The following is a 26,907-nucleotide window of genomic DNA, read 5'->3' as shown; positions in this document are numbered from 1 at the left end:
AAAATAGCAGTTTTTTGGTCCAAAAAATTCCAAAAAAAATCCCAAAAAATTTCGAAAAGTTCAAAAAAAAATTTAGAAAAATTTGGGGTTTCAAAAATGATAATAACTCCCCCTTTATCTCTCCGGAACCTATAAATAGGCCTCTAAAGCCTTTAGGAAACTTGCACCTTCTCCTTTTCTCCCTCTGGCTTTCCGACGGTTGAGGCTTCCACTATTTGTGAGTGAGAAATTTTTCCTGCTCGACTTAGCGCCCCTCATGTATTGCAGAAGTTAGGGGATTTTTCTTCTCCTCCCCCCGGCTTTCTGACGGTTGAGGCTTTCGTTATTTGAGAGTGGAAAATTTTCCCCTGCTCGGATTAGCGCCCTTTCTCTTGTGCAGGAGTTAGGGGATTTTTCTTCTGCCCCTCTGGATTTTCGACGGTTGAGGCTTCCGCTATTTGCGAGTGGAAAATTTCCCCTGCTCGACATAGCGCCCCTCCTCTCGTGCAGAAGTTAGGGGATTTTTCTTCTGCCCCTCTGGATTTTCGACGGTTGAGGCTTCCGCTATTTGCGAGTGGAAAATTTCCCCTGCTCGACATAGCGCCCCTCCTCTCGTGCAGAAGTTAGGGGATTTTTCTTCTCCTCCACCCAGCTTTCTAACGGTTGAGGCTTCCGCTATTTACGAGTGGGAAATTTCCCCTGCTCGGATTAGCGCCCCTCCTCTCGTGCAGGAGTTAGGGGATTTTTCTTCCGCCCCTCTAGCTTTCCAGCGGTTGAGGCTTCCGCTATTTGCGAGTGGGAAATTTCCCTTGCTCGACTTAGCGCCCCTCCTCTGGTGCAGAAGTTAGGGGATTTTTCTTCTCCTCCCCCCGGCTTTCTGACGGTTGAGGCTTCCGCTATTTGCGAGTGGAAAATTTCCCCTGCTCGGATTAGTGCCCCTCCTCTCGTGCAGGAGTTAGGGGATTTTTCTTCTGCCCCTCTGGCTTTCCGACAGTTGAGGCTTCCGCTATTTACGAGTGGAAAATTTTTCCTGCTCGACTTAACACCCCTCCTCTAGTGCAAAAGTTAGGATTTCTTCCGCCCTCTGATCTTCGAGAAATCTGTTGAACTGTAAAAATCCGGCATCGGGTAGAAATACGGCGTCAGGCAGAAGACCGACGAAAGTCCATTGACAGACAGAAGTCCGACGACAGGTAGAATTCCGACGTCCGATAGAAGTACGACGTTGGGTAGAAGTACGATGTCTGGTAGAAGGTTGATGAAAGTCCATCGACGGGCAGAAGTCTGACGACGGGTAGAAGTCCGACGTCGGGTAGAAGACTGACGAAAGTACGTCGACGAGCAGAAGTCTGACGACGAGTAGAAGTACGCTGATGAGTAGAAGTTCGATGATAGGGAGAAGTCCGACGTCGGGTAGAAGTATAATGTCGGATAGAAGACCAACGAAAGTTCGTCGACGAGCAGAAGTCCGACGACGAGTAGAAGTCTGAAAATATTTGTTCCGAAATTTTATACTGATTGAATTCTTTGTATAAGTGATAGATTTATCAATCACTTGCGTTCTTGGAGTCTTTATAGAGAGAACATTGTTTACTCGGAATATTGTTCGGTGATATTGACCTTTGTAAAAGGGCTCGAGAGAATCCACCAAGGATGTGAGACCTATCCGAGGTTTTATGTCGAAGCCTTTGCTCGACAACATCAACATGTGTGGAAGAGGTCGAGAGAATCCACCAAGGATGTGAGACCTATCCGAGGTTGTATGTCGGAGTCTTTGCTCGACGACGTTAACCTGTGTGGAAGAGGTCAAGAGAATCCACCGAGGATGTGAGACCTTTCCGATGTTGTATGTCGGAGTATTTGCTCGACGACGTTAACCTGTGTAGAAGAGGTCGGGAGAATTCACCAAGGATGTGAGACCTTTCCGATGTTATATGTCGGAGTCTTTGCTCGATGATGTTAACCTGTGTAGAAGAGGTCGAGAGAATCCACCAAGGATGTGAGACCTATCCGAGGTTGCATGTCGGAGTCTTTGCTCGATGACGTTAACCTGTGTGGAAGAGGTCATATCAAATCCCCCTTGATTGATCAGCTGGTGATTGAGATACAACGTAGATTATGTATTTCTCAAATCACGGAGAAAGAGTTTGAAAAAAATTTTATCTTTCACAAGAGAAAATAATATCACAATAATATGAATATTATATTACTACATCATGTAAGATAGTAAAATAGTTCTTTCGTATGAGTCAGGGATATACAAATTATAATGTACTCAATACATAAGATCTACGTACGGTGACAATACAACATTTAACTTGAAAGAAGATATTAGAGATATCAAAGTGACACCCTACTCAACATAAAAGAGACAACAAGATAAGTAGTATTGCTAATACAAATGCACATAGTGCGTGATCATTCAATCTCTCCAACCACTCGAATATTATTCAATGGTTATCTTTATTGTTGATTTTTCCCCCCAACGGGACGAGCTTCCTCACGGGTAGGTGGATCCCGAATAAATTGTCGAAGGTAGCCCTGGCGGATAAGTCTTTCAATCTCATCCTTGAGTTGCTTACAGGCTTCGGTGGTGTGACCACGACTTCGATGAAAGTGATAATACTGATTTGTATTTCCTGTGTTCGACTTCAAAGGATTTGGCCATTTTAATATATCTTGATCTCGAACGGCAATCAATACATTTGCTCGAGACGTGTTGAGTGGGGTATACTCCTTCTCCTGTCAGGGTTCCCATCGCGGTAATGGAGGCCTAGGAGGTAGATCATTCTGCCTTTGCTTTTTATGTTGTGAAAATGAATTGTCCATCCCATGTGCACCTTTGCGCTTCCCGTTGATTTGCTCAAATTGCTTCATGTGAGCATTTATAGCTTCATCTGTAGAAATTTGTGCCTCCACGCGATGGATCAGGTTAGCATATGAATGAACAGTGTCGCGCATGAGTGCTGAATAGAAGGGGCCAGGATGAAGACCTCCAAGAAAGACCCATCTGAGTAATTTAGGGTCTACTCCGGGAATCTGTCGTGCTTCAGTGAAAAATTGTTGAAAATACTCCTTCAACGATTCTCTCTCATTTTGACGGATCCCGGAGAGGTGGGAAGAATCCTTAGCAATTCTTCGATTGGCCACAAATTGTTCGACAAATACTTTGGCCAATTTGATAAATGAGGGGATCGTTCCAGGTGGAAGCGAGTAAAACCACGTTCGGGCCTGTTCTTTAAGGGTGGCAGGAAAGACCTGGCAGAGGAGCGCGTCCGATGCTCGTTGAATATGCATGATGGTTCTATAGTAGTTAATATGCTCATACGGGTTGGTTGTCCTGTCGTAGGACTCAACGTTTGGTACTTTGAATTCGACCAAAATGTGGTGTTGAAGAATGGCTTCAGTTAGAGGTGATGACTCCTGGAAGTTCCTCTGTCGGAGAGCATGCCTCACATCTCATCAGGGGAACTCTTTCCGTACCAATCTTCTCAGTTCGTGACGCATGACATTGTGAGGGAGTTCCGTAATGTGTGGTTGGGCAGAGCCTTCTGAGAGATCCGAAAGTATGCGAGGCTACTTAGTCGAGGGGGAAGGATGCGTTGAGGATGTCTCCTAGGTGGAGGAAGATGAATCTCTTCTTGAAGATGCTCGAATTGAACATCTTTAACCCTTTGTGGATCCCAACGGAGAAGGACCTCATCCAATGTCGGCTGTTGATTATCTCGCAAGAGTTGAAGGATTTCATTCTGAGATTCTTCCATCTTTCAGATTCTTTCTTCTAAAGAAGGTCCTGAGGTCCCTTCTCCGGCAGCATTCTGCCCCCCATAATGAAAAGAGGCAGACATCGGGCGTCTGTGATTTGCAGATAGATTTCTGGATTGGTGGGAGTTGGAGCGGGAAGCTTCAATGATGCGACTGCTACGCCTGTTGACCATTGTATCAATACTTGAAGTTGTGGGATAGTGTTTCCCACAGACGGCACTAAACTGTTGCGTGCTAGAATATACGCGGCGGTAGAGTTTATGAATTTGAACCCAAAAAGGGAAAAAACCACGGGGCCTCGCCCAGTTGAAAAAATTCCACTAGTATTTTACAAATTACAAATGGCTGATTCGTCCCACAAGTCGGGGGAATCAGATTACAATTCATTTGTTCAAGCAAGTTTACAAAGTTCTGCAAATTCTCGGCGTTTCCCAAAAATCCGGCAGAGTTCCGGCGTCTTCAGGCGGCGGGAAGAGCTCCAGCGGTGGTCGAGGAGGAGCTTCTCCCTTCTCTTCCTTCTTCTCTTCTTATTCTCTCTCTTCACTTGAGTTCCCTTTGTGAATAACGAGGGCTCTATTTATAGTTTTCTGGAGTGACATGACTCGTAAATAGGTGTGAGATCAGGGGCGAATAGGGAGTGGTTTGAACGGACGGCCGATATTGAACCCTTCGATCGTGCACCGTTCGTTGGACATTTGGAGGCCTTAATGATGTCAAAATTTGTCTATCTTGGGCTCGTTGGATTCGTCTCGTCGAGCCGTTCGATTCAAGTATAAGCTCGTTAAAATCGAAGACCGTTTGGTAACTCAAATTACGGTTTGAACCTTCCAACAGCGCTTCGGGTCCTTGATTTTTGGGCTCGAATTGGGTTGAATTTGGTGTCGTTGGGTTTGTATTTTCGAGACGCTCAGTTTGACTGTAAGCTCGTTGAAATCGGAGTTCAGATGCTCCTGAATTTAATCTTTGAAGTCTTCAACTGACTTTTTGCCTCGAGATTCGTGACCGATCAAAATAATTTTTTGAGAATATGTATATATATATAATTTATTCAGAGTATTCGACGAAGCTATACAAAGGGAACTTTTATTTGGTCCGGTGAACATATGTTCCTCTACGTTCGGACACCAATGTATTAGCGCCACGTAGCAGGAAGAAAAGACGCCGACCCGACCCGCTGTTTTTTGGGTCCCAAAGGATTTGGCCGAAGAACCGTGTATAAGAGAGATATAGCGAGCTCCCGTTTTTGCTTGCGATCAAAATGGAGTAACTTTCCATCCTGAAGAAGGGAATGACGTCGGAGAGTATGGGGAAGAAGCTCTCTCGTCCCACAAGTCGGGGGAATCAGATTACAATTCATTTGTTCAAGCAAGTTTACAAAGTTCTGCAAATTCTCGGCGTTTCCCAAAAATCCGGCAGAGTTCCGGCGTCTTCAGGCGGCGGGAAGAGCTCCAGCGGTGGTCGAGGAGGAGCTTCTCCCTTCTCTTCCTTCTTCTCTTCTTATTCTCTCTCTTCACTTGAGTTCCCTTTGTGAAGAACGAGGGCTCTATTTATAGTTTTCTGGAGTGACATGACTCGTAAATAGGTGTGAGATCAGGGGCGAATAGGGAGTGGTTTGAACGGACGGCCGATATTGAACCCTTCGATCGTGCACCGTTCGTTGGACATTTGGAGGCCTTAATGATGTCAAAATTTGTCTATCTTGGGCTCGTTGGATTCGTCTCGTCGAGCCGTTCGATTCAAGCATAAGCTCGTTAAAATCGAAGACCGTTTGGTAACTCAAATTAAGGTTTGAACCTTCCAACAACGCTTCGGGTCCTTAATTCGGACCCATTTGGGCTCGGATTGGGTTGAATTTGGTGTCGTTGGTTTGTATTTCCGAGACGCTCAGTTTGACTGTAAGCTCGCTGAAATCGGAGTTCAGATGCTACTGAATTTAATCTTTGAAGTCTTCAACTGACTTTTTGCCTCGAGATTCGTGACCGATCAAAATAATTTTTTGAGAATATATATATATATATAATTTATTCAGAGTATTCGACGAAGCTATACAAAGGAGGACCGATTTCTTTCACGGCGATCGATCTTCGGGTCACCTACTAGTTCCAAAACAATGTCGGTCGAGCAGGAAGAAAGGCATAATCCATCGTTGGAGGTCATTGATGAAGAGGATGACTACCCAACACTCAGCGAGCATACCCTTCAAGCTCTGAGAGAGTTCCTAAGCGAGCAAAGCTCGGCGACCGGTGAAAGTTTGGAGGACGTGAAGCTGGTAGCGGAGGACTGGAGGCTAAGCCAGTTCTGGTACGATCGACACACAGCGGAGACTATTGCGGAGGAGATAAAAGACATTTTTGCTTCCACTCGTTCTCCGGTAGCCTGCGTTGCCTGCCCTACCATTTACGCATATCTCAAGGTGAGTTGGTTTTCTCGTCATTTAGGCTCGGTTCGGTTTGATGGAATTATAAGAAATGAAGCAAGAAAGGAAATAATAAAGAAATTTAATTGAAACTTATTTCACTTCACTTGTTTGATTGAGGAGTAGTTTAGTGAAAGATTTTTTTTTTAAATGAGAAATTGAATTTTTGTTTCTTTTATGGAGGGCCTTGCTGGTCACATAACGCATCTGATAAAATTTTCATATGTTTTTCATTAGGGTTGGATAGGGAATTGTCGATGGAAAAATATATTTGTTCACAATTTTTTGGTAACTACAATTTTCTACTGATTTCAGTGGAACATTACTCCCAATATGTAGTTGTGAAGCATTCCACCAATTCCTTCAACCCAAACATATTGTTACCGTTCTTGGCTTTTGAATTTTAGATGAAAAATTCATGAGGGAAGTGGTATATAGATGCAAAGGATAAGTCAGGATAGGTCTCCTTGTTTGCGCATGATAGGTGGATTGTGTAGACTAGTCTAAATCATCAAATAACTCCTCAAGGATTCTATAATAAATTTTAGTGTCAAGTGAAAGATTTTATGGTATAGAGATTTGTCTATTAGTGGATGCCCCCATTGACAACTATTTGTGCACTAACCTCCTTTTTGAGTGTGAGCAAGTATATTACATAAATGAATTAATATTAAAAAAAGAATAAAATGGATAATACATAGCTCAAAATAATGCCTTACATGTCATTACGATTGATGATTTGAACAATGATCATAAGATTGTCAATCTATTTTGCATTTGTTGATTATATTGCATGACAACTTCATTGGAAACCAAGTCAAATACTTCTTTCTGAATGTAAGATATTAGGCATCCATTAAACCACTTATCACCCATTTTCTACGCAATCGATGCTTGATAATTGTCTCGATTATAGTAGTAGCAATTAGTAAAGTTAATGTCGAGATAATAGTTTTATAAACTAAGGAATACAAATCATTCTTTTTTACTTACCTTTTATTTTACAAGATTAGCAATCCTGCTTAAAGATGATTTTTTTCACATTTTTTCCGTGGCCAAGGGCAATCCTACTTAAAGATTAAACTTTTATGCAAAATTATCATCATTGTCTGGGGGAATCATAACTTTTTAGCTTATCTGATCCCTTTACCAAATGTATTGTTCAAATTTTATCCATTTAATTAACATCATAGCTCCAAATTGAAGATCAAAACCCAATGTCAGCCAGAAGATTGTCAATATCAATCATCACTTTTTCTTTCCTCTTCAAATATCAAGTAATTTAAACGATTACAAGAATAGTGATTATTATTCTCTCTCATTTGTTTAAGTATAACTTGCATAAACTAATATGATAACAAAATGAAAGTGAAGAATGATATATATAGAGAATAAATGAGTTGAACTAAAAGCTATCATCGTCGTATTAACTTTCCTTTAGAAAACATGAGTTACCTCAATCGATTGGAAGGCCACTTCAAATGTTAAATTTCCTTCCTCAAGCTCTTACAATCATAAAGATATAATATTCATTGCAAACAAGAGGAGAAGAAGGGGAAGGTAAGTTCAATAAGAGAGATAGATAGATTTTTAATAAAAAGTTAAGAGTAGGAAACTGCTCTCATAAGCACACTTCAGCACTGTTCTTTCAAAAAAAAAAGGATAAAAAAGCAGTTTTAGTTTAAAATGCAATAGGGAAATTCAAAACTAGCAAAAAAACTATGCTTGAAAATAATATAACCTTCCTTTCTTGTAAGCTAACTGTTCTTTGAGGATAGGTTAAAAACAAGAAAAAGAAGTTAATTAAATTCCAAAGCTAAAACAAACTTTTTGAAAGCTACAGGCTACATGATTAGAAGACTGCAAACAACAAATTCTCTCTATTTCCAAAAAAAAGAATCAATTTTGTCTAAACAAATCCTCCCTTGCATGCGTCTTCGCGATGGGGCCTGGTGGTGGGATAGGTAGGGGAAGGGCTAAGGTTTTTAATTAAAAAAAATATGCTTCTATTGGGCAATTATCTCCTAATAAAATAAAAATAAAAACGGTGGGTGGGCAATTGCCTGCTCTAACATATAGGTGGTTCCGCAGTTTGTCTATGCAAGTGTTTCTTTATTTCTTTCAAGATGCTTATATTAGTCTCTAGCCTATCAATGATTTGCCTAAGTTTAATTTCTAAAAGCTTAGATTTTTCATCATTACCAATAGGCTATTGATAATTTGATAAATTTGGGTAAGATACTCATCAAAATTATTTTGAATTTTTTATAGTGTCATGCTTGCAAACAATATTAATGTAGTACGTAAACAATATTAATGCAGTATGGTAGTACAATCTAACAAGTTTGTTAACTAATAGAGTTACTTGAAGCAATTATTTGCACGTCTCATTACAAGCTGAATCAATTTTCTTCCACTATAAAAATAAAATTTAGTGCTGTTAAGAATATAGAAAATAACTTCATGATCATTTGACAATAAGCTGGATAATTTTTGGTAGAGTTCTCAGTTCACTTGCATAGTTGCATGTAAATCTCACTAAGTAGGATAATTTATATGATCATGGTTTGACTAGTTTTTATTGGACATAAATTAATTGATTTTTCATGCAGCACTAATTATCCAATATCAACAAAGATTATACATTAACGTAGTTGGGTCGAACATTATAGTTGTGATCTCCATGCATGCAATAGACCTCTTGTCAGTTGTTGGTGGTTGCAATAATCAATGATGAGTGACAGGTGACAAGTTGTGCATTGGCATGCACACATAAACATTAGGAGCAAGGTGGAAGTTGTTCTTTATAATCATAGTAGTAGGCATATGATAGAAGAAATGTGCAGGCTACAAATGAATGCAATGTGGGACTCGTGACACACGCCAATAGGGTGAAGGATGATGCCCAAAGAAAGTGTGCAAAGGTTAGGGATAGAAGAAATGAGATTTTTGGATGACATGAGTGCAGACTAGCATGATATCAGGTCATAGTGCGAGCAAAGCAATAAGTGTGGGACACATGTGATTGAGAGCGCATTAGTATAAGAGCAATGTATAGGGGAATGCTTGTGATGAGAGTGTGCGAGGCTGTGGTATCTGGTGTGGGAGCGGCATGGATGTATGTGAAGATTGGGAGGTTGAGTGAATCATGATCAGAAGGCTACTTGTAATGCAAATACTAGCCATGGTATGCACATGTTGGATGTAGGTGGAGAGAGAAGTTTTGTTTTAGCGGTGGACATAATTCTGCATATGAAAAATGCTTAAGTGAGTTGATGCAGCGAAAATGCATGCAATTGCATGTGTTGATGGCGGCCTTTATGATTGTGAGATGAGTTCATTTGCAGGGTAAGGCATGTGCTAGTGAAGCATTTGTATAGAAATTGTGAGATTAGGGCTTGCATAGTTACGAATGCAAAATCTAATACAAAATTTTGATGGAGGTGGAAGAGGATTAGTTCCATATACAAAACTTGGGGTGATCCACGCACATAGTGTAGATACAAAGATCACTAAATTGCTTATAAATAATTTGCATTCATTCAATTATTATTCAATAATAATTGTAGAGTAAAAGTTCAAAATAGTCCCCCGACTATTAGTAAATATCTAATTTAGTCACAAACTTTCATGATGATTCAATTTAGTCCCCCGACTATCAGAAAATATTCTAATTTGATTACTGTAAAAAATAATAGTTAAAATTAACCTTAACGATTAAATATGAGGGTATTTTGGATACTATGGTGTATGTGAGATTTTATTATTTTCTTATATGTTTTGTTATTTATCATATTAAAATAAGTATAAAAATCATAATGGAAGTTGACCAACTAAATAACAAGAGTAAATAATTAATAAACGTGGTTAACTTTTATTATAATTTTTTTATTTATTTTAATATGATAAATGATAAAATATATAAAATAATAATATAATCTCACATATACCATAATATCCAAAATACCCTCACATTTAACTGTTGAGGTTAACTTTAACTGTTATATTTGACCTCGGAACCAAATTGAGATATTTTTTAATAACTCGGGGACTAAATTGAGACATTATAAAAGTTTGGAGCAAGCCTTTACCACACTACGTGGGGGGGGCTACATGAATCCTTTTTCTCGGGGCTATATAAATCCTTTTTCTTTATTGTCCTGTTAAGAGTCAAATTCTCATTTAAATCTAATAAAGAAAGTAATTTCTAATATTCTCTAACCAGGTCTTTTTAGGTCTACCTCTACCTAATCATCAAAAGAAAATTACTTGTAAAGTATTGCCATTTGTTTAATTGTTATTAGTGCGACTTATAATTCAAAGGCAAGTAAAGGATGAGAGCATCTTTTAGAGATTAAATTAGAGAGCATTGTCTATATTAGCATATTTGGTGTTTCTCAAGTTTTGTTGATTTTACTTGATAGAGTTGATATGCCAAGAAGGCCCATCTTGTGGGGCCCAGGGGAAGATATTTAGAAGATTCCTAATCAAGGGTAGTTGTTTTGGAAGGTTCCTAATTAAGGGAGAATTGTTTGAAAAGGTCTCCTATTTATGTTTATATTGTTTAGGAAGATTTCATAAATTATGTTTAATTAATATAGGAAGGTTTTCTAAATTATGTTTATACTTTTTAGGAAGTCTTTAATTATTAAGAAAGGTTTCCTAAATTATATTTAATTATTTAAGAAGGTTTCCTAAATCATATTTAATTGTTTAGAAATTTTTTCTTAATTATATTTATACTATCTATGAAGTATTTAATTGTTTAGGAAGGTTTCCTGAATTATGATTAGTCGTTTACGAAGGTTTTATAAATTATGTTTTATTGTTTAAGAATGTTCTATATGTGTTATGGAAAGGGGAGTTGTCTAGGGTTTTAGATCATGCTATTGATGAGTTTTGTGGGTGTTTACTGTAGTTCTTTTCTTTGAGGGCTTCCTAGCGGCGTCTAGGTTGATTGGTAGAGTCGATCTACCTCTCGAATTGTAGATCAAATGTATATTGTTGTCTGCTGCTTTTGCTTCTAAGACGTATCAAATTGGTATCAGAGCGGTGTCTTGGACCAAAATATCAAGCTTTCCTCACTGATTTTTGTTGAGTTGTTCTCTCTGTTTGCTGAATTTTGTTGTTTGAAGGCTAGATTTGCATCAAAATTGCTGGTTTTTGTTGTTAAAGCCTTGATTCGAGTACTAATGGTCGGAAGAAGAGTTGAGGCTTTTGAAGAAAAGTTAGAAGGGGAAGTAGGGCAACTACGAGCAGATGCGAGATCGATGAATGAACATATTTCAGCGATAGAAGGAAGATTTGAGAATTTGAAAGATATGATGAAGAAAATGATCTAGATGCATTCGAAAGCTTCACCGGTGATTTCTAGGGTTGAACCAAAGGGAAAGCATATTCTGAAGGAGATGATGAGAAAGCTCATGGAGATGCGATCCAATTGCTAACCCTAATCAAGATTTAATTGGGATTCCCTTGGTTGGATCTAAAGGGAATGAGATCGTGCGGAAAGAGTTCGGTGAAAAGAGCTCATTTCATCAAGAGCCATTTCCTAGGGCTCCAAGAAGGGGGAAGTAGGGTTTTTGGATTCGGGAGTAACATGAATGGAGTTTTATTATGGAGGTGATGGAGTGGTCGACCACTATGGGAGGCTTTTTGGGTAAGGAGAGTGGACGATCGAAGGAGGAGGATGAGGCAAGCCATGGGGATTGGGTCATGTGAAGCAGATGGAAGAAATATGGGAGTCCCACCCTTCGATACACGGGGGAAACATTGAGGGATCACGACAACCACTACACTGGAGGAGGAAGAAGTTGTTGGGGTGGTGGCGATCCTAGGGTGAAAATGTTGAATATGCGAATAAATGTGAAGAAGAAGAGTGAGAGTTCAATGAGCGATACACAAGCTTCTTCCAAGGATAAACAGATCGACAAAGGAAAAGGTGTGAATGAAGCGGGCAAAGAAATAAACTTGCAAGGCCAAGATGATGGTGCTGATCAGGAAATCTATCGCATGAGCAGCAAAGATTGGTAAAGGTGAGCTAGAAAATCAAAAACCATGCAGTTGTCTTTACCAAAGGGGAGACTCTTCAGGCAATTGATATGAACTAGGATAACTATTTGGAAGAGGCTTTGAAAATGAGGAATCTTTTAGAAGAATTCAAGGAAGACTATGGACTGCGCCCACCAACCATTCTTGGTGTACGTGGGCACATTTTTTCAGTAAGTATTTCATCTTTATGATGGTTCATGTCAAACCAAGAAACAAGTTTTGTTACAATTGGACAAAGAGGTATGGTTACTCCACCGAAGGACTGCTTCCAATACAGGCATGCAAATGTATTTGATATAATTTTTCACATCATTAGAGGTGACATAAGCAAGGCTTCTCATGGAATTTACCTAAGTGAGGATTTCTTTGCAGGATTCAACTCGACATTAAGGCAAAAATATTACCCACCACGAGTATACTCAGGTTGGGAAGGGTCGTGATGTCGAACTCAACTAAATCTCCCTGTTTGAAGCAAAGGTTGCCTGTAACAATGGAGAACAAATACTTAGCAGAGATATCTATCACTTAGGCCACTGATTTGACTTCTTCTGCATGCTTTCCTACTACACGATTGTAGGGTTCCATGTCAGCTCAATGATGGTTGTTATCATAGTCCACCTTTTCCTCTATGGCAAGCCTTACCTGTCATTAAGTGGGCTTGAGTCAACCATTATAAAACAGGTACTGATGAGAGGAAATAATCCTCTGAAGGCTGCTATGGCTTCTCAATTTGCCATCTAGCTTGGTCCATTGATTGTCTTACCCATGATTATGGAGATTGGGTTGAAAAGGGGATTCAAAACTGCATTGGGCAATCATCATGTAACTTCTATTATGCTTAGTTTTTTTTACATTCTTGCTTGGAACAAAATCTCATTACTTTGGATGGACAATCCTAAATGGCAGAACCAAATATAGAGCAATTGGGCGAGGATTTGTTGGGCGACATGTAAAGTTTGCATAGAAGTACAAGATGTACTCTAGAAGTCATTACAAAGGATTTGGGACTTATGCTTCCACTAATTGTTTATCAGATCTATGGATCTACAACTACTGATTCAACAACCTTTATGCTTCTCACTGCATGCATGTGGTTCCTTATTATCACATGGTTTTTTGAGTCGTTTCTTTTTAATCTTTTTGCCTTTGAGTGAAAAAAAATAGTTAATGACTGGGATGACTGGAGCAAGTGGATAAAAAGTGAAGGCATTGGAAAAGATGTTAAACTGTTGAAAGATAGTATATTCTCTCAAGTGAAGCACGAGTAGATAATGAAGGATATAAAACTAGATCATGTGCTAAGCGATTCTCGACAGGAAGCAAATTTTGTTGTTAAAACAGATGATTAGGAGATAGTTCCCTTCCTTACACCTTGAGGATTAGGTGGCTCTTTGAGAGTGAAGTATTGATATGCCAAGGGGGCCTACCTTATGGGGCCTAGGGGAAGACATTTAGAATGTTCTTAATCAAGGGGAATTGTTTAGGAAGGTTTCCTAATTATGTTTATATTGTTTATGAAGGTTTCCTAAATTATGTTTATACTTTTTAGGAAGTATTTAATTGTTTAGAAAGGTTTCTTAAATTAAGTTTAATTTATCTAAGAAGGTTTCCTAAATCATATTTAATTATTTAGAAAAAAAATTTAAATTATGTTTATATTATTTATGAAGTATTTAATTGTTTAGGAAGGTTTTCTGAATTATGTTTAATTTATCCTAATTATGTTTAATTGTTTAGATCATGTTATTGATAAGTTTTGTGGGTGCTTGTTGTAGTTCTTTTCTTTGAGGGCTTCCTAGCGATTTCTAGGTTGATTGGGAGAGTCGATCTACCTCTCGAATTGTAGATCACTTGTATCTTATTTTCTCTTATTGAAGTTTTAATAAAAAATCAGCCATCATTTTGATTTTATTGTAGTTTTTATATTGTTGTTTGTTGTTTTTGCTTCTATGGTACATCAGGAGTTCACTATTGTATCCAATGGAACCAAACTATGTTGAATGATAATTTTTAATAAAAATCTTCTACTCAAGGAAATTAATTAAAGATTGTCATCATTGCTTATAGACCATTTTAATAAAATCTGTTAATGGGTACTGCATTTTGAACCATTTTGGCAGCTATTTGCCTCGCTTTTTAAAATCTCCCTACTATGTCACTCTTCTCTAATTTACCCGTATTAAAAGATTTATTTTTGTTGGCTACAATATTATAGAACACTATCGTTGCTAGATCTCAAGTCCTATATGAGAAAAGTGGAGGGTTGTATTAGACAGTCGACAACCAGCATAAAACTTGTCGAATAATCATAACATGAATCATTTAATACATTGTGTTAATGCTAGGTGTTCCGTATTTGGCCTGCATACAACAACAAGTGTGCAAGGGCTGTGGCACGGACTCCCAGGTGCAATATTAAATAGGCAAGGGTTCCTAGATCATAGAAACTTGGAATATAGGTACTCTTACAGACAAATTAATGAAATTAATAAATATTATTATTCTTAGGAAAATAAATATTATATGCATTCATAAAACTAAATGGGTTTGATAGAAGGCTGGGAGATTGATAGTTTAGGATTTAAACTATAATATTCTAGTAAGAGTTGTACTATAAATGATGCATATGTGATTATAGATAAGAGTTTAATGGAAAATATTATAAAAATTAATGAAATTGGAGATATAATTATAGCTTTAAAGATTGTTATTGATGTTAAGATTATTAATATTATAAGTGCTTATGCTTCTCATATAGGTTTAGATATATGTTCGAAATTAAAATTTTGGAATAACTTAAAAGAATTAATATAAAATTTACCTCTTGAAGAAAAAATCTTTATTTAAGGAGATTTAAATGGACATGTTGGTAGAGAGATAGATGATTTTAAAAGCATTCATGGTGGCTATGAATTTGGAATGACTAATGAAGATGGTAAGACCATATTAGAATTTTTTTAAGCTTATAATTTTGTAATTCTTTATTTAAGACAAAAATGATCATCTCATCACTTATAAAAATGGATATAGTAAAATTTAGATTAATTATTTTCTTATAAGAAAAATAGATCATTTAGATTGCGAAGATCATAAAATTATTCTAAATGAAAATTTATGTACCAAACATTGCTTATTAGTTTTGTACTTTAAGATGAAAGGATAAATAAATAAAAAATAAGATAAAACGTTGTCTTAGGATTAGATGGGGTATTTAAAGAATATTTTTTAGAATAAGATACTAGATCTTAATATTTTGTCAGTGCATGAGGAAGCTAATGTTATGTGAGAAAAAGTAGCTAGTGATATTAAAAATATTGTAAAAGATGTGCTTGGAGTATCAAGGGGACTTCTAATAGTAAAAATAATTGGTGGTGAAATTAAAATGTGCAAGAAAAGATGAAAAAAAAAAGAATATTTGTTATAAAAATTAATTTAGTTGTAAAAATTCTGATAATTGAAAAATATATAAAGAGCCTTGTAAGGAGTCTAAGAAAGCAATATGAGATGCCAAGATTTTAGTTTTTAATAATTTATATAATATATTAAATACTAAAGAGGGCGAAAGTATGTGTATAAATTAGTCAAACATAAATATAAGAGTAGTAATGATTTAGTTTAAGCGGTGTATTAAAGATGAAGAACAAAAAGTGCTTTTATTAGAAGATGATATTCAACAAAGGTTAATGAGATGTTTTTATAAACTCTTCAATGAAGATTATGAGAATGCGATTGGCTTTAGTGACCTTAGCACCCTAAATGAAAATAAAGATTTTTATTTTTATCGGTGTATTAGTAAAACCAAAGTTAGAGAGGTTTTTTAAAAAATGAAGTTTGGAAAAGCTGTTGGACCTGATGATATTCCAATAGTGGTGCGGAAATGCTTAGGAGATGTAGGAATTTCTTTGCTTACTAACTTTTATTTTGAAGACTAAAAAGATGTCATATGAGTAGAGAATGAGTGTGTTGATTTTTATTTTTAAGAATATAGGCTATTCACAAGATTGTGTGAATTATAAAGGAATTAAGTTAATGTGTCATACTTTAAAACTATCGGAGAGAGTTATGGAGCATAGGTTGCGGCGAGATACTAATGTTTCTCAAAATCAATTTGGATTTATGCTGTGTAGGTCTACTATGGAAGCTATATATTTATTGAGAAGTTTGATGGAGAAGTATAGAGAGAACAAGGTGGATCTACATGTGATATTTATTGATTTAGATAAAGCATATGATAAAGTTCCAAGAGAAGTGCTATGGAGAGTTCTAGAAAAAAAATGTGTTAATAATACTTATATTCAAGTCATTAAGGATATATATATGCATGAGCTGTTACTTGTGTTCAAACACAAGGTGGTTTGACCAAGTATTTTCCTATTTCAGTTGGATTACATCAAGGATCGGCCTTAAGCCCACATCGTTTTGCTTTAGTCATGGATGTTATCACTAGACATTTGCAAGAGGTTGTACTCTAGTGTATACTTTATGCTGATGATATTCTTCTTTTTTATAAGACTAGAAAGGGAGTTGAAGGTAAACTTGAATTATGGAGCTCAACCTTAGAGTCTAAAGGATTTCGTTTGGGTAGATCTAAAACGGAATATATAGTGTAATTTTAGTAATAATAGTTTTTGTGAGGGAGATTGTGACTTTGGGTGATCAAGTCATTAATGAGAGTACACGTTTTAGATATCTTGGAGCTATTGTTCAGAGTGATGGTGAAATAGATGGAGATATCATTAGTAGAATTCAAGTTGGATGGTTGAAGTGGAGGAATGCATCGGGCTTGTTGTGTGATAGAAAAGTTCCCCTCAAACTTAAGAGAAAATTCTATAAGATGATGGTTAGATCTGCAATGATTTATGATGCAGAATGTTGGCCATTAAAAGAAAAACATAATATTAAGTTAAGTGTTGCAGAGATGAGGATGCTCAGGTGGATGAGTGGCTTTACTCTTAGAGATAGGATACAAAATGAACATATACGTGAATAAGTTGAAGTAGCTCTAGTGGAATATAAGATTAGAGCGAGTCGCCTTATATGATTTGGTCACATAAAACGGAGGCCTTCCGATAACTCTATTAGGAAAGTAGATGTATTAGATTTGACTTATGTTAAGAAAGGTTGAGGTAGACCTAAAAAGACTTGATTAGAAAATTTTAAAAAAATATTTTTTTAATATTTATTGCAACTAAAAAAATATTTTATTATTTAATTTATTTAAACTGGCTCGCAAGCCGATGAGCTGAGTTTAATTAAATTTGAATGTGAGCTCGTTTAATATCGAACTCGAGCTTGTGGCTCAATAAGCTCGTTAGCGAGTCGAGTTCGAGCCGGCTCAGCTCATTTACACCCCTACCTTACATTGCTAGATCTTTACTAATGTTTTGCTAGCATTTATCAAATTTACATGCTATGTCAAAAGCACATTTGATAATGGATATGCAAGCAAATAGTTGTCCTATATTGACAATGCCTCTCATAGAGGGCTTGACAACTGAAAAGATTCCTTGCTTCCCACTACTCCCCCATGAGAGAATTCACCCTCTCTTCTATTCTCTTCTGATGTGGATCCATTTTGTAATTAGTTTAGTAGTTAATAATTGAGCAATCAGGAGGATTTATTAGCTCAAGGCATTGTATTATATAAATATTCCATTTGAGGAGATGATATGAAGAAAAATGAAAGAATTTCCCTTCTAGCATCTAATTTCTTTTTTATTGTCTTTTGGGAGCTTGAGCATGCCCAAATTGCTCTTTTATGATTGAGTTCCTAACTATGATGTTTTCGTCAAGAGAGCACCATTAACTACTCCTAATTAATATATTGTTAACTGCTCCCCATTATCACTTCCATATATTCTTTCCATGTTATGACTATTTCATCACACAGTTGTTCAGAACTGTAATGCGTATTTTTTTTTTATTGGAGAGTAAATTGACATAGCCATACTTTTTTTGTTGACCTCCCAACTCTAAATTCTATGCAAGTTTGGATCATATTTTATTTTTTTCCTTCATGACTCTTGGTACCTTACGTTGAAGTGTTAGTTCGATCTAAAATCAGGTCACATATCTCGCCCTTGCCATTTTTTTAAGAAAACCAGCACATATTTACTCTTAAAACGTGATGCTACCTTAGCATCCCATATTCTACTTTTTTCTGGTCGTAAATTATTTTCATGTTCTTTTTACATAAAACAACAACATTATAGGATAGGCTAAAGCTCGTTGGAAGATTGCTACTGTGCTAGAAGATGTGGTTATTAGCTGCTTCTGGTCAAAGTGCTTTCTGTTAAACTTGTGGCCTTAATTTTAATGCAGATTCTGTGTATGTATTTTTGGTTAAATTTGATGACTTTACATATCGAGGATATACCTACAATATTTGGAAGAAACTTGGTGCCTATAAAATTTGTGTTATTACAGTTTTCCACACTGTTTCTGTAAACTTGCTACTGATGGTCGCAAACTTTCAAAAATACAGAAAATTGATCCTGGTATTCCTGTACAATTACTAGAGTATGACAAGCGCTTCGAACAATATGGTAGTGATTATATATTCTACGACTACAACCTTCCAAAAGAATTGCCGCCAGAATCTGAACAGGCCTACAAAATTATTGTTGCAGACCCTCCTTATTTGGTATGTATATTGATTGTAAATAAAAAATATCGCTAGTTTAACTGAGTTACATCTGGCATAAGAATTCACCACCTGAATCGTATCAATTGGCTAACCATGTTTGGACAAAATTGTTTTTGGGTCTATGGTTTAGTGATACTTCAAGGCATAAATGCTTGCTTTCTCAGAGTTCTTGAGGATTTGTGTTGGTCCAAAGTTTTAACTTTCTCAAAGCTGTACTGGGACCCAAGTACAAAGGACATTTGAAACAACAGATTATCTTATGACATTTTTAATGACAATCAAGCAGAAATTTAATGTGTAATTCCTCGATTCTTTTGTTGCATAGAGCAAGGAGTGCTTGGAGAAAGTAGCGCACACAATTTCCTATTTGTCTCAGAGGGAAGAGCTTTATTTGTTGCTTCTAACAGGTAAATTTTCTTTACATCCTTCTTGGCGCATGTACTTTCTGTGGTTTCTGTATAGTTCTAAATTATTTCACAGATACAACTTTTTGTCATTAGATTTTAAGAGTTATCTTTTCCTTAAAATATGCACTTCAATTTTGGTCACGCGAAGCTTACTCCTAAACTCAACTTCATTGTTAGGTAGCTAAATTATGTCATCTTGATTTTCACAGATAAAAACACAAGCAACTTCATAGGTTAGATACTTCCATGTGACTTCTCTTTGCAAAGTTGGGGATTGCTAAATGTCCTGTTGTTGCCAAACCCTGCGCACAAATATGCACCCATTCGCCCGAAGTTTCATTAATCTTGTTTGAAGTGAAACCTAAAAAGCATTTAAGATTGTCTTCCATATCAATCAGGCCAGATCTTTATATAACTGAGGCGGGGAAAATGAACTCCTCTCAAAATCAAAATTTAAAATGTTTCAATTTGACAAAATCTTTTTAAGCCGCCTTCTTTTGCTTTATTTAAATTTATTTTTCAATTTCTATTTGGGTTGTAGTTCACTACTTTTCTATACTCCATTGCACATTATTTGTCCCCGTGTCGCACAACTGCAAAATTATTATTTGGAATATCTGCATAGTTTAACCAAGTATGTACATTTGCCTAAAATAATATATATCACAATGTTTTTGTCATCATGTTCATTAGCTTTATCCCAATAGTTTTACAAATCTTCATTCTCCATTCTTCCCTGTGATTGTTTCGTGATGTGTTCAAACTTGTTTTTGCACGTTTTTTTTTTCAAAACTCATATTCAAGTTATCTACAATTTTTAACATTTTTTAAATCATTTAACATGAATTTTATTTTCTCATCTTATTGGTGCATTTTCTACCATTTATCATGTATGTCCAAATCATCTTAGTTTATTTTTTACCATCATATCTTTAATAGATATTACTCTTATCATCACCTCCAATATAATAATTTCTTAATCTATCATATTAATTTAACCATAGTCATCTTAACTTTCTCATTTTTTTGTTGTTCAACTTATCTATCAATGCTTCTTGCTGTCCAACACTCATATCAATACAACATAGTTGACCTATTTGAAGTTTAATAAAATTTACCTTCAAGTAGGTATGATATTCTCTTATTATATAATAGTCCCGATTAGCTTCATTATTTTAATCATTTAACTTAAACTTTAAAAGTTATATTCCCATTTATATAATCATTATTTTCTATAATTATTGTGTTGGAAAATTCACGATGATAAAGATTGTGAATTATGTTTTGGCTTGCACGAAGATCATGTACATGCAGATAAAGAGATACAAAGTTATACATATCCAAATGACTGATTTTTACATGAAAAATTCAAAGACGAAAATTTTGGAAAAGCCTTGCCCAATGTGAGAACTGGTAGGCTAGAATTGAGATTACAATGGTTTGTCCATCAGCCTCTTCACCACAATTGTTGGCAGTAATAGAAAACCATGATGTCGAAGAAGGACAGTGATCATTGGTCGAAGATGTTGATGACTGGAGGTAGTTGGTGTATGTTGTGGGACACGAACAAGCGGTTTGGGGAGTTATACAACCTTAACTGGGGGCATTTATTGACTACATATCTTGAACAATGTTGGTTGTTGGACGTCTGTTATTGTGGGATTTTGGGTGTTGACAAATGTTGATTAAATGGTAGTGGACGTTAGGAGTTGGATATTATTTGACTGTTGACATCTTGCAACATTGTTTGGTGGATATTTTGACAAGGTTGATAAGGGATGATGAACATCAATGTTAAAAGGGTTTTGACAAGAGTACGAATTCAGACATCAACAAACGTTGAGCTGTGAACATTGATGGACATTGGGTGGTGTTGGTTGATGAACATATGATGTTGGTGAAGGGAGACTATAGGCATTAGGAGGCAATAAGCTCGGTTGTTCTCCTTATAGGGGTTTAGGCGGCCTAGCAGATGAACATTGAATGCTTATTATTAGTGTGTATTATGCGATGATTGGCAGGGAATGTTGGCATTGATTTACAGTTGGCGTTAATCTATTGTTGGCATTGATTATCAACCATCCAATATCCGTGAAAGTTGATAGGGGGCATCGAGAAGCAATTAGCTTGATTATTCTCTTTGCTAGAAAGGAGATGGGGCTACATGGTAAGAATACATCAATTGTTGGCAGTTGGCAGACGCTCGACATCTATTGTTTATGGACAATGAATATTGACGAATGTCTAAATTTAGACTTCGATGAATATTAAGACTTGGATGTCAATTGGTGGATGTCATTGTCAGTTGATGCCCAACATCGAGGGGTAGGAGATGGTTGACATTAATTTTGATCGATGACTGGCATAAATGTCAACCGAGGGCCAACTTAGGGTGGTAGATGATAGTAGGTGTCGATGTAGATTGAAGTCAGCATTGGGTTACAGGATTTGGATTGACTGCAGACATCGAGCGACATAGAGCGAGGGATGTTTGGTGGATTTGGGAGCGCCTTGGTATGTCAAGTTGCTATAGAAGTAGTTAAGAAATCTATAATTCTCTATAACACTTGAGTGCTTCCAAATTCAGAATGTGTAAACTAATGAGAACTAAGGCCTATTATTTAGATTTTGAGGGGGATAATACAATCCTTATCTAGAATTATCCTGTAAATTTTTTTGTTATCATTAACAACATATGCATCATATCTCATCTTGACTAATAAAAAAAAGAGATGATCCCCCGCCCATTATGTGGCCCAATTGGCCCTTCAGAATCTTTGCATGGTCTGGCGAACAATTGGTGGTTGACGATGTTGGTGTAGAAGTGGTTGATGGTGACTAAGTCTTCAATTGATGAACAAAAGGTATCATCTTGAATTTCTCAATCCCATGAGGGCATTTGAATTCATGGATAAAAAATTTGATGATTGGATTGTCCAGAATAGACCTTGGAGCATAGGCCATATTTTATATTCACAAGACAATGATGGTTCAACATAGCTAATTTTGATATAGATTTTATCGTCTTGATGAGAGGAAAACAAAATTGTTGATGGTTCCCCATAGTAACGATAATTTTAAGGTGTAGGGATTAAATTTAAAGCCAAAGGAAAACAATCTTGAGACCACCTATTTTATGGAGAAATGTTCTCATTACCGAGACCAATCTTGAGCATTAAATAACTCCATTGGATTAATTATTTTGTAGATAGTCTTGGCCACCCAGTAGGTCGAAATAGCAAGCAATGATGACGACCACCAAGAGCACCACACGAGGGTGTCACATTGTAAGTCATGGCATAATGAAAGGAGATAGAGATATGTGACCTGCTTGACAAATTTTTCTTTTTTCTTACTATTTTGGTGCCCAAATGAATTGAATTCATACGGTCATGGAATTTTTTGAATTGTTTCCATAAGATGATCTTGTTGAAGATAAGTATACAATGCGGAGTTTGCTTGATCCTTCAAATAATATTTGAAAGTTTTTTATCATACTTTTAGGCTAACATTATAAGGTCGGTTAGACTCGAATTTTGATAATTTTGGCTTTGTTGGATTTGTTTGTTTAATCATAAATTTGTTAAATTAAGTATCAATAACTTTGAAATAATTTCAAAGTTTTCAAATTTAAATTTGATTAATTTTTGGATTAAAAAAATGTATAGAAACTTTTGCTAGATTTGATTGATTTTATGATTCATATCATTTGCCCTCTATTTTCTAACTATGATCTCTACAAATTTAATAAAAAAAATAGTATATGCCCTAAAAAATTTGCCACCTAACTTCAATGCCATTTGTATGTTTCTTGGTGTAAAAATTCTTCAAATTTTTTGTTTGAATTCTTCAAAACTCATCAAATTATCCCCAAAGATCCATTTGGTTTCAAATAATGCCAAAATCAAATCCAAAATATTGAAATATGATTTTAGACACTACAAAAACATCAGGAAGGGCTTCAAGAAGGCCCCAAACAACTAAAAATGATTTTAGGTGGCCAATTCGACATAAAATTTAAATTTTGATAATAATATATATATATTATATATATATATACTTTTTTTTTCTTTCCTCTGTGACCTTATCAATTTATTTCATTTTTTTAACTTGAAAATTCCCTTGAAATAGGAATTAACAAATTTTTTAGAATAAAAAATTCAGAACAAAAATAGCTAGAAAATTTTTATAAACTCTGGTGCCATATTGTAAGGTGTGTTGGCAACAAGGAGGTGCGCGGCTGCTTCTAGGGCCTTCTGGGCTATATTGTAAGAAGCGTGAGAAGAACTTGAGTAGGCAGGGAATGTTCTCTTCATTTGGATTAATTTAGGTATGACATTAGAATGCAAGTTAATGATGTCGTGGATTGTTTCAAAAGCTTTAGTGTGCTCACGATTTTGTGAAAAGAAGTCACTTGAATTCCAAGCTAAAACTTGTGATGTTCTGGGATGAAGTTTTGAGAATCATGTAAATGGTGCCTCTTTTAACTTCTCAAACAATAGTTAACATTTATCAACATCGCTTATAGTGAGGAGATTGTCGACTTAAATCAAGCAATATGATCGGTTGGACCTAATTTTCTTTTATAAGCTTCAAGAACATGCATTTTGAACTTTGGGGAAGGTTGAGCTTCTGCAATATGAAGAGATCATGCATTGGTTGGCTTGATGGAGTGTTTCTTGGATTGGTGGGGATGAAAAATTTCTTCGTCACTTTATCTTGATGAAGACACTTTAATGGAGCTTAATGAGGGAAGATAAAGTTGATGACGTGCGGAGTTGATAAAATTTTGCTCATTGAGAGTGTGAATAAGAAATCATTTTGTCTAAAGCACTTTGAGATTCTTTGGATTATTTTTTTCGGTAAGTATTTCTTTTTATTATGTTGTTCATAAGTGATAGATTTGTTGATCATTTTGTATTGAATTTTTCTTTTGATCTAAAGTGATCCATTGCTTCACTTAGCATGTTAAACATTGTCCACGCACACCTCACCTAAAAGATTTTGGTCCTAATCCAAGTCTGGGTGGCACTAGAATGTTAATAATGAGCTCGATAGAGAAAGGAGGAGAGAAAAAGAGAGGTAAGAGAGGTAAAAAAAAAAGAGAGAAAAAGAGAGGTAAGAGAGTGAAACTAGGGTCGAGGTGTAATGCTACATTTGATTAATACAAGTAAACTAATATAGCAAGATTTATCCAGTAGTAGTAAAAATGAACAAATCTAATTAGCTTTTAGCTATCAAAATATATAGAGAACTTATAATAAATTCCAAATAAAGGAGCTCAAGGCTCAAGCGATTTGCCTACTTCATTTTAAGTTTACAAGAAGCTTTGGTTGCTTTCTGAATTCATTTGGTTAGTACCATTATGACTTTAAATGATCTTGGTACCAAATACTAACTAGCCATGACGACTTATAGTGAAAGTTTTGTCAAGTATTGAAGGAATGTGCCATTGAACTTTGATTAATGAAACTCATCAGCGAGATCATCATTTTCTTTAGCTACAGTGTTTTTGTGATACGATAGACTAAAATGATTTCTCAGAATTCCTTGCTTGGTTGCCCTATTGCTAACAAACCACCTTGGACTGGATTTATTATTTGGATTTATTATTTTGTGTGGAGTCCGGAGGGCGTCCGGAAACTAATTAAAATGCACCACGTCACCCCATTGTTAGGTATCCAGTTTGATACCCGCGCTCGGTACCGCTGGATGCTTAACCGGACAGTTCTCCCGTCCGGTGTCCTTACAGAATAATAGCTCGACAGACATCTACTTAAATACATGATGCACAATTCTCTGCATTTTTGCAGGAGAGGTGCAAAAGGAAGTTGCAGCCAAGCTCTTAAAGGTGTATCCTTGTGGTTTCCGGCCTCAGCACACCAATAAGCTGGGAAATGAGTTCAGACTCTTCACTAATTATGATCCAGGGCAGAGACTAGGTGGTTGGGAGCAATTAAGGAACTTATGAGTTCAGGTGATCAATATTAGTCACATCTCTACCCTATCTTTTTTTTATTTTTTTATTTTTTTTTTGGGATATTTTGGCCAATTAAGATAGATTCACATACGCAAGACTCAACCCAAGATCTCTTGATTGCCAAGCAAAACTCTCAACCAATAGATCAATTTGAGCTGCGATAGTATCTCCATACTCGTAGATTATTTTCTTATTGTGAAATTATTCTGTGCAGACGTCGAACACCGTTTAGAGACCAATCAGAATATATCACGTCACCCCTGGCCTGCTCGGTATCCGGCTCAGTGCTGCTCGGTACTGCGGCTCAGTACGGAGCTCTGTACTGCTGATGTAACGCATTCTGATTGATCTCCGTGTGATGAACTGTGTTTGAAGTCTGCAAAGAATAATCTCTCCAACTCTTGGGTCTTTGGCAACCTTTGTGATTTTATTCTCATAGTGGTGAGAATTTTGTAAGATTTCCTCTGCAGCAATCAAACATTTATTTATTTGTGTATGTCTCAACATTCCTTTTGTTTTTTTCTTAACAAAGGCATGATAACTTGTTGGCTTGGGATGATTTACCCTAACTTGATAATTACGCACGACGCTCAAAACAATAATTACTTTTAATTGTATATATATATTGCACAAACATTAGGAAATCATTGATATATTAATATATTTATTTACGTTTAATATTCTTATTACAATTATATTAACAAACAAATTAGATTTTTTTTTTTTAATATGTGAGCCATTAAAATAAACTCACACGTACATCATATATATAAATTTTGAACCCAAAGTTTTTTTATTAATAGCCAAAGTCTTCAAGCAAGCACAAATAATAACTTAGAACTTACTGGGCATATATTTTATATACATTAAACTTAAAATTTATTTATTTTCCAATTAATAAATTTAGGACCTATTAATTTGAAAACCAGTTTAAAATTCATCATTCTCACTAATAAAACTGACTCAAATAAAGTTTTACTATCTCAAACTAAATAAATATCGCCCTTAAATATAATCAAAATAATATGAATTGTTTGCTTCATAGTCTCTGAGTTATTGTATATAGATGAATAACATCATAATATAGTTAAAATGCTAACATTCATCATCGAAAATTCATAACATATACAACTCATCTTAGTCTGTTAGTTGAGAGCTTAGGTTGTTCGAATTTTGTATATGTGATGTGTGTGTGAGTTTGTCTTAATTAGCCTTCATGATTGGCATATTTGACATATTTATAAGGAACATGCAAATACAAATGACTAGCAAAGCACAAAAGAATGCATAAAATTATATTAAATAAATGAATAATATAACTGCAAAGTCAGATAATCATGTCCACTAATAAAAAAAAATACAGACTCATAATGCTATTAGTTGATAGCCAGCAACAACGTTTCTCGTCTCTTGCAAGAAAAAAATAGTGAACAACTCTTTAAATACAATAGAATTTATGTAGTATTGCGTCTTCATGCTGAATATTTTATAGCATAAATGGTACTTCAGTTCGCTAGTGATCAACTAAATATTAGAATGAGACTCCAACAAGCCATAGAAAACTTGTTAGGACCAAAAGTAAATATGATTAAGCACTAAGCAAAAGAGATTAAAGCAACAAACAATAACGCTAAGACTTTGTTGGGATAACTTTCTTATTGCT

General features: G+C 35.9%; 2 protein-coding genes across 3 annotated transcripts; one reads left to right on the top strand and one right to left on the bottom strand.

The window, feature by feature from the left end:
- Positions 1–2,724: 2,724 nt before the first annotated feature.
- LOC110105437 lies at positions 2,725–3,276 on the bottom strand. The gene has a single exon (XM_020834945.1). The coding sequence runs from the start codon at positions 3,274–3,276 to the stop codon at positions 2,725–2,727; it is 552 nt and encodes a 183-aa protein (XP_020690604.1).
- A 2,510-nt stretch (positions 3,277–5,786) lies between these two features.
- On the top strand, positions 5,787–25,798 carry LOC110105487 (EEF1A lysine methyltransferase 1). 2 transcript variants are annotated; one of them, XM_020835018.2, is made up of 5 exons: positions 5,787–6,157; positions 18,696–18,854; positions 19,183–19,264; positions 25,078–25,241; positions 25,459–25,798. In XM_020835018.2, exons 1-4 carry the CDS (start codon positions 5,855–5,857, stop codon positions 25,233–25,235), a joined length of 702 nt encoding a protein of 233 aa, XP_020690677.1. In that variant the 5' UTR covers positions 5,787–5,854; the 3' UTR covers positions 25,236–25,241; positions 25,459–25,798. The 2 variants fall into 2 exon arrangements, with proteins under 2 accessions (XP_020690677.1, XP_028551044.1); XM_028695211.1 differs by having other exon boundaries at positions 25,078–25,798.
- Positions 25,799–26,907: the final 1,109 nt, after the last annotated feature.

The sequence above is a fragment of the Dendrobium catenatum genome, unplaced genomic scaffold (genome assembly GCF_001605985.2).
Source record: "Dendrobium catenatum unplaced genomic scaffold, ASM160598v2 fragScaff_scaffold_621, whole genome shotgun sequence".
Taxonomy (NCBI): domain Eukaryota; kingdom Viridiplantae; phylum Streptophyta; class Magnoliopsida; order Asparagales; family Orchidaceae; genus Dendrobium; species Dendrobium catenatum.
Note: the sequence above shows the minus strand (reverse complement) of the source record. Positions and strands in the feature narration are given on the sequence as shown.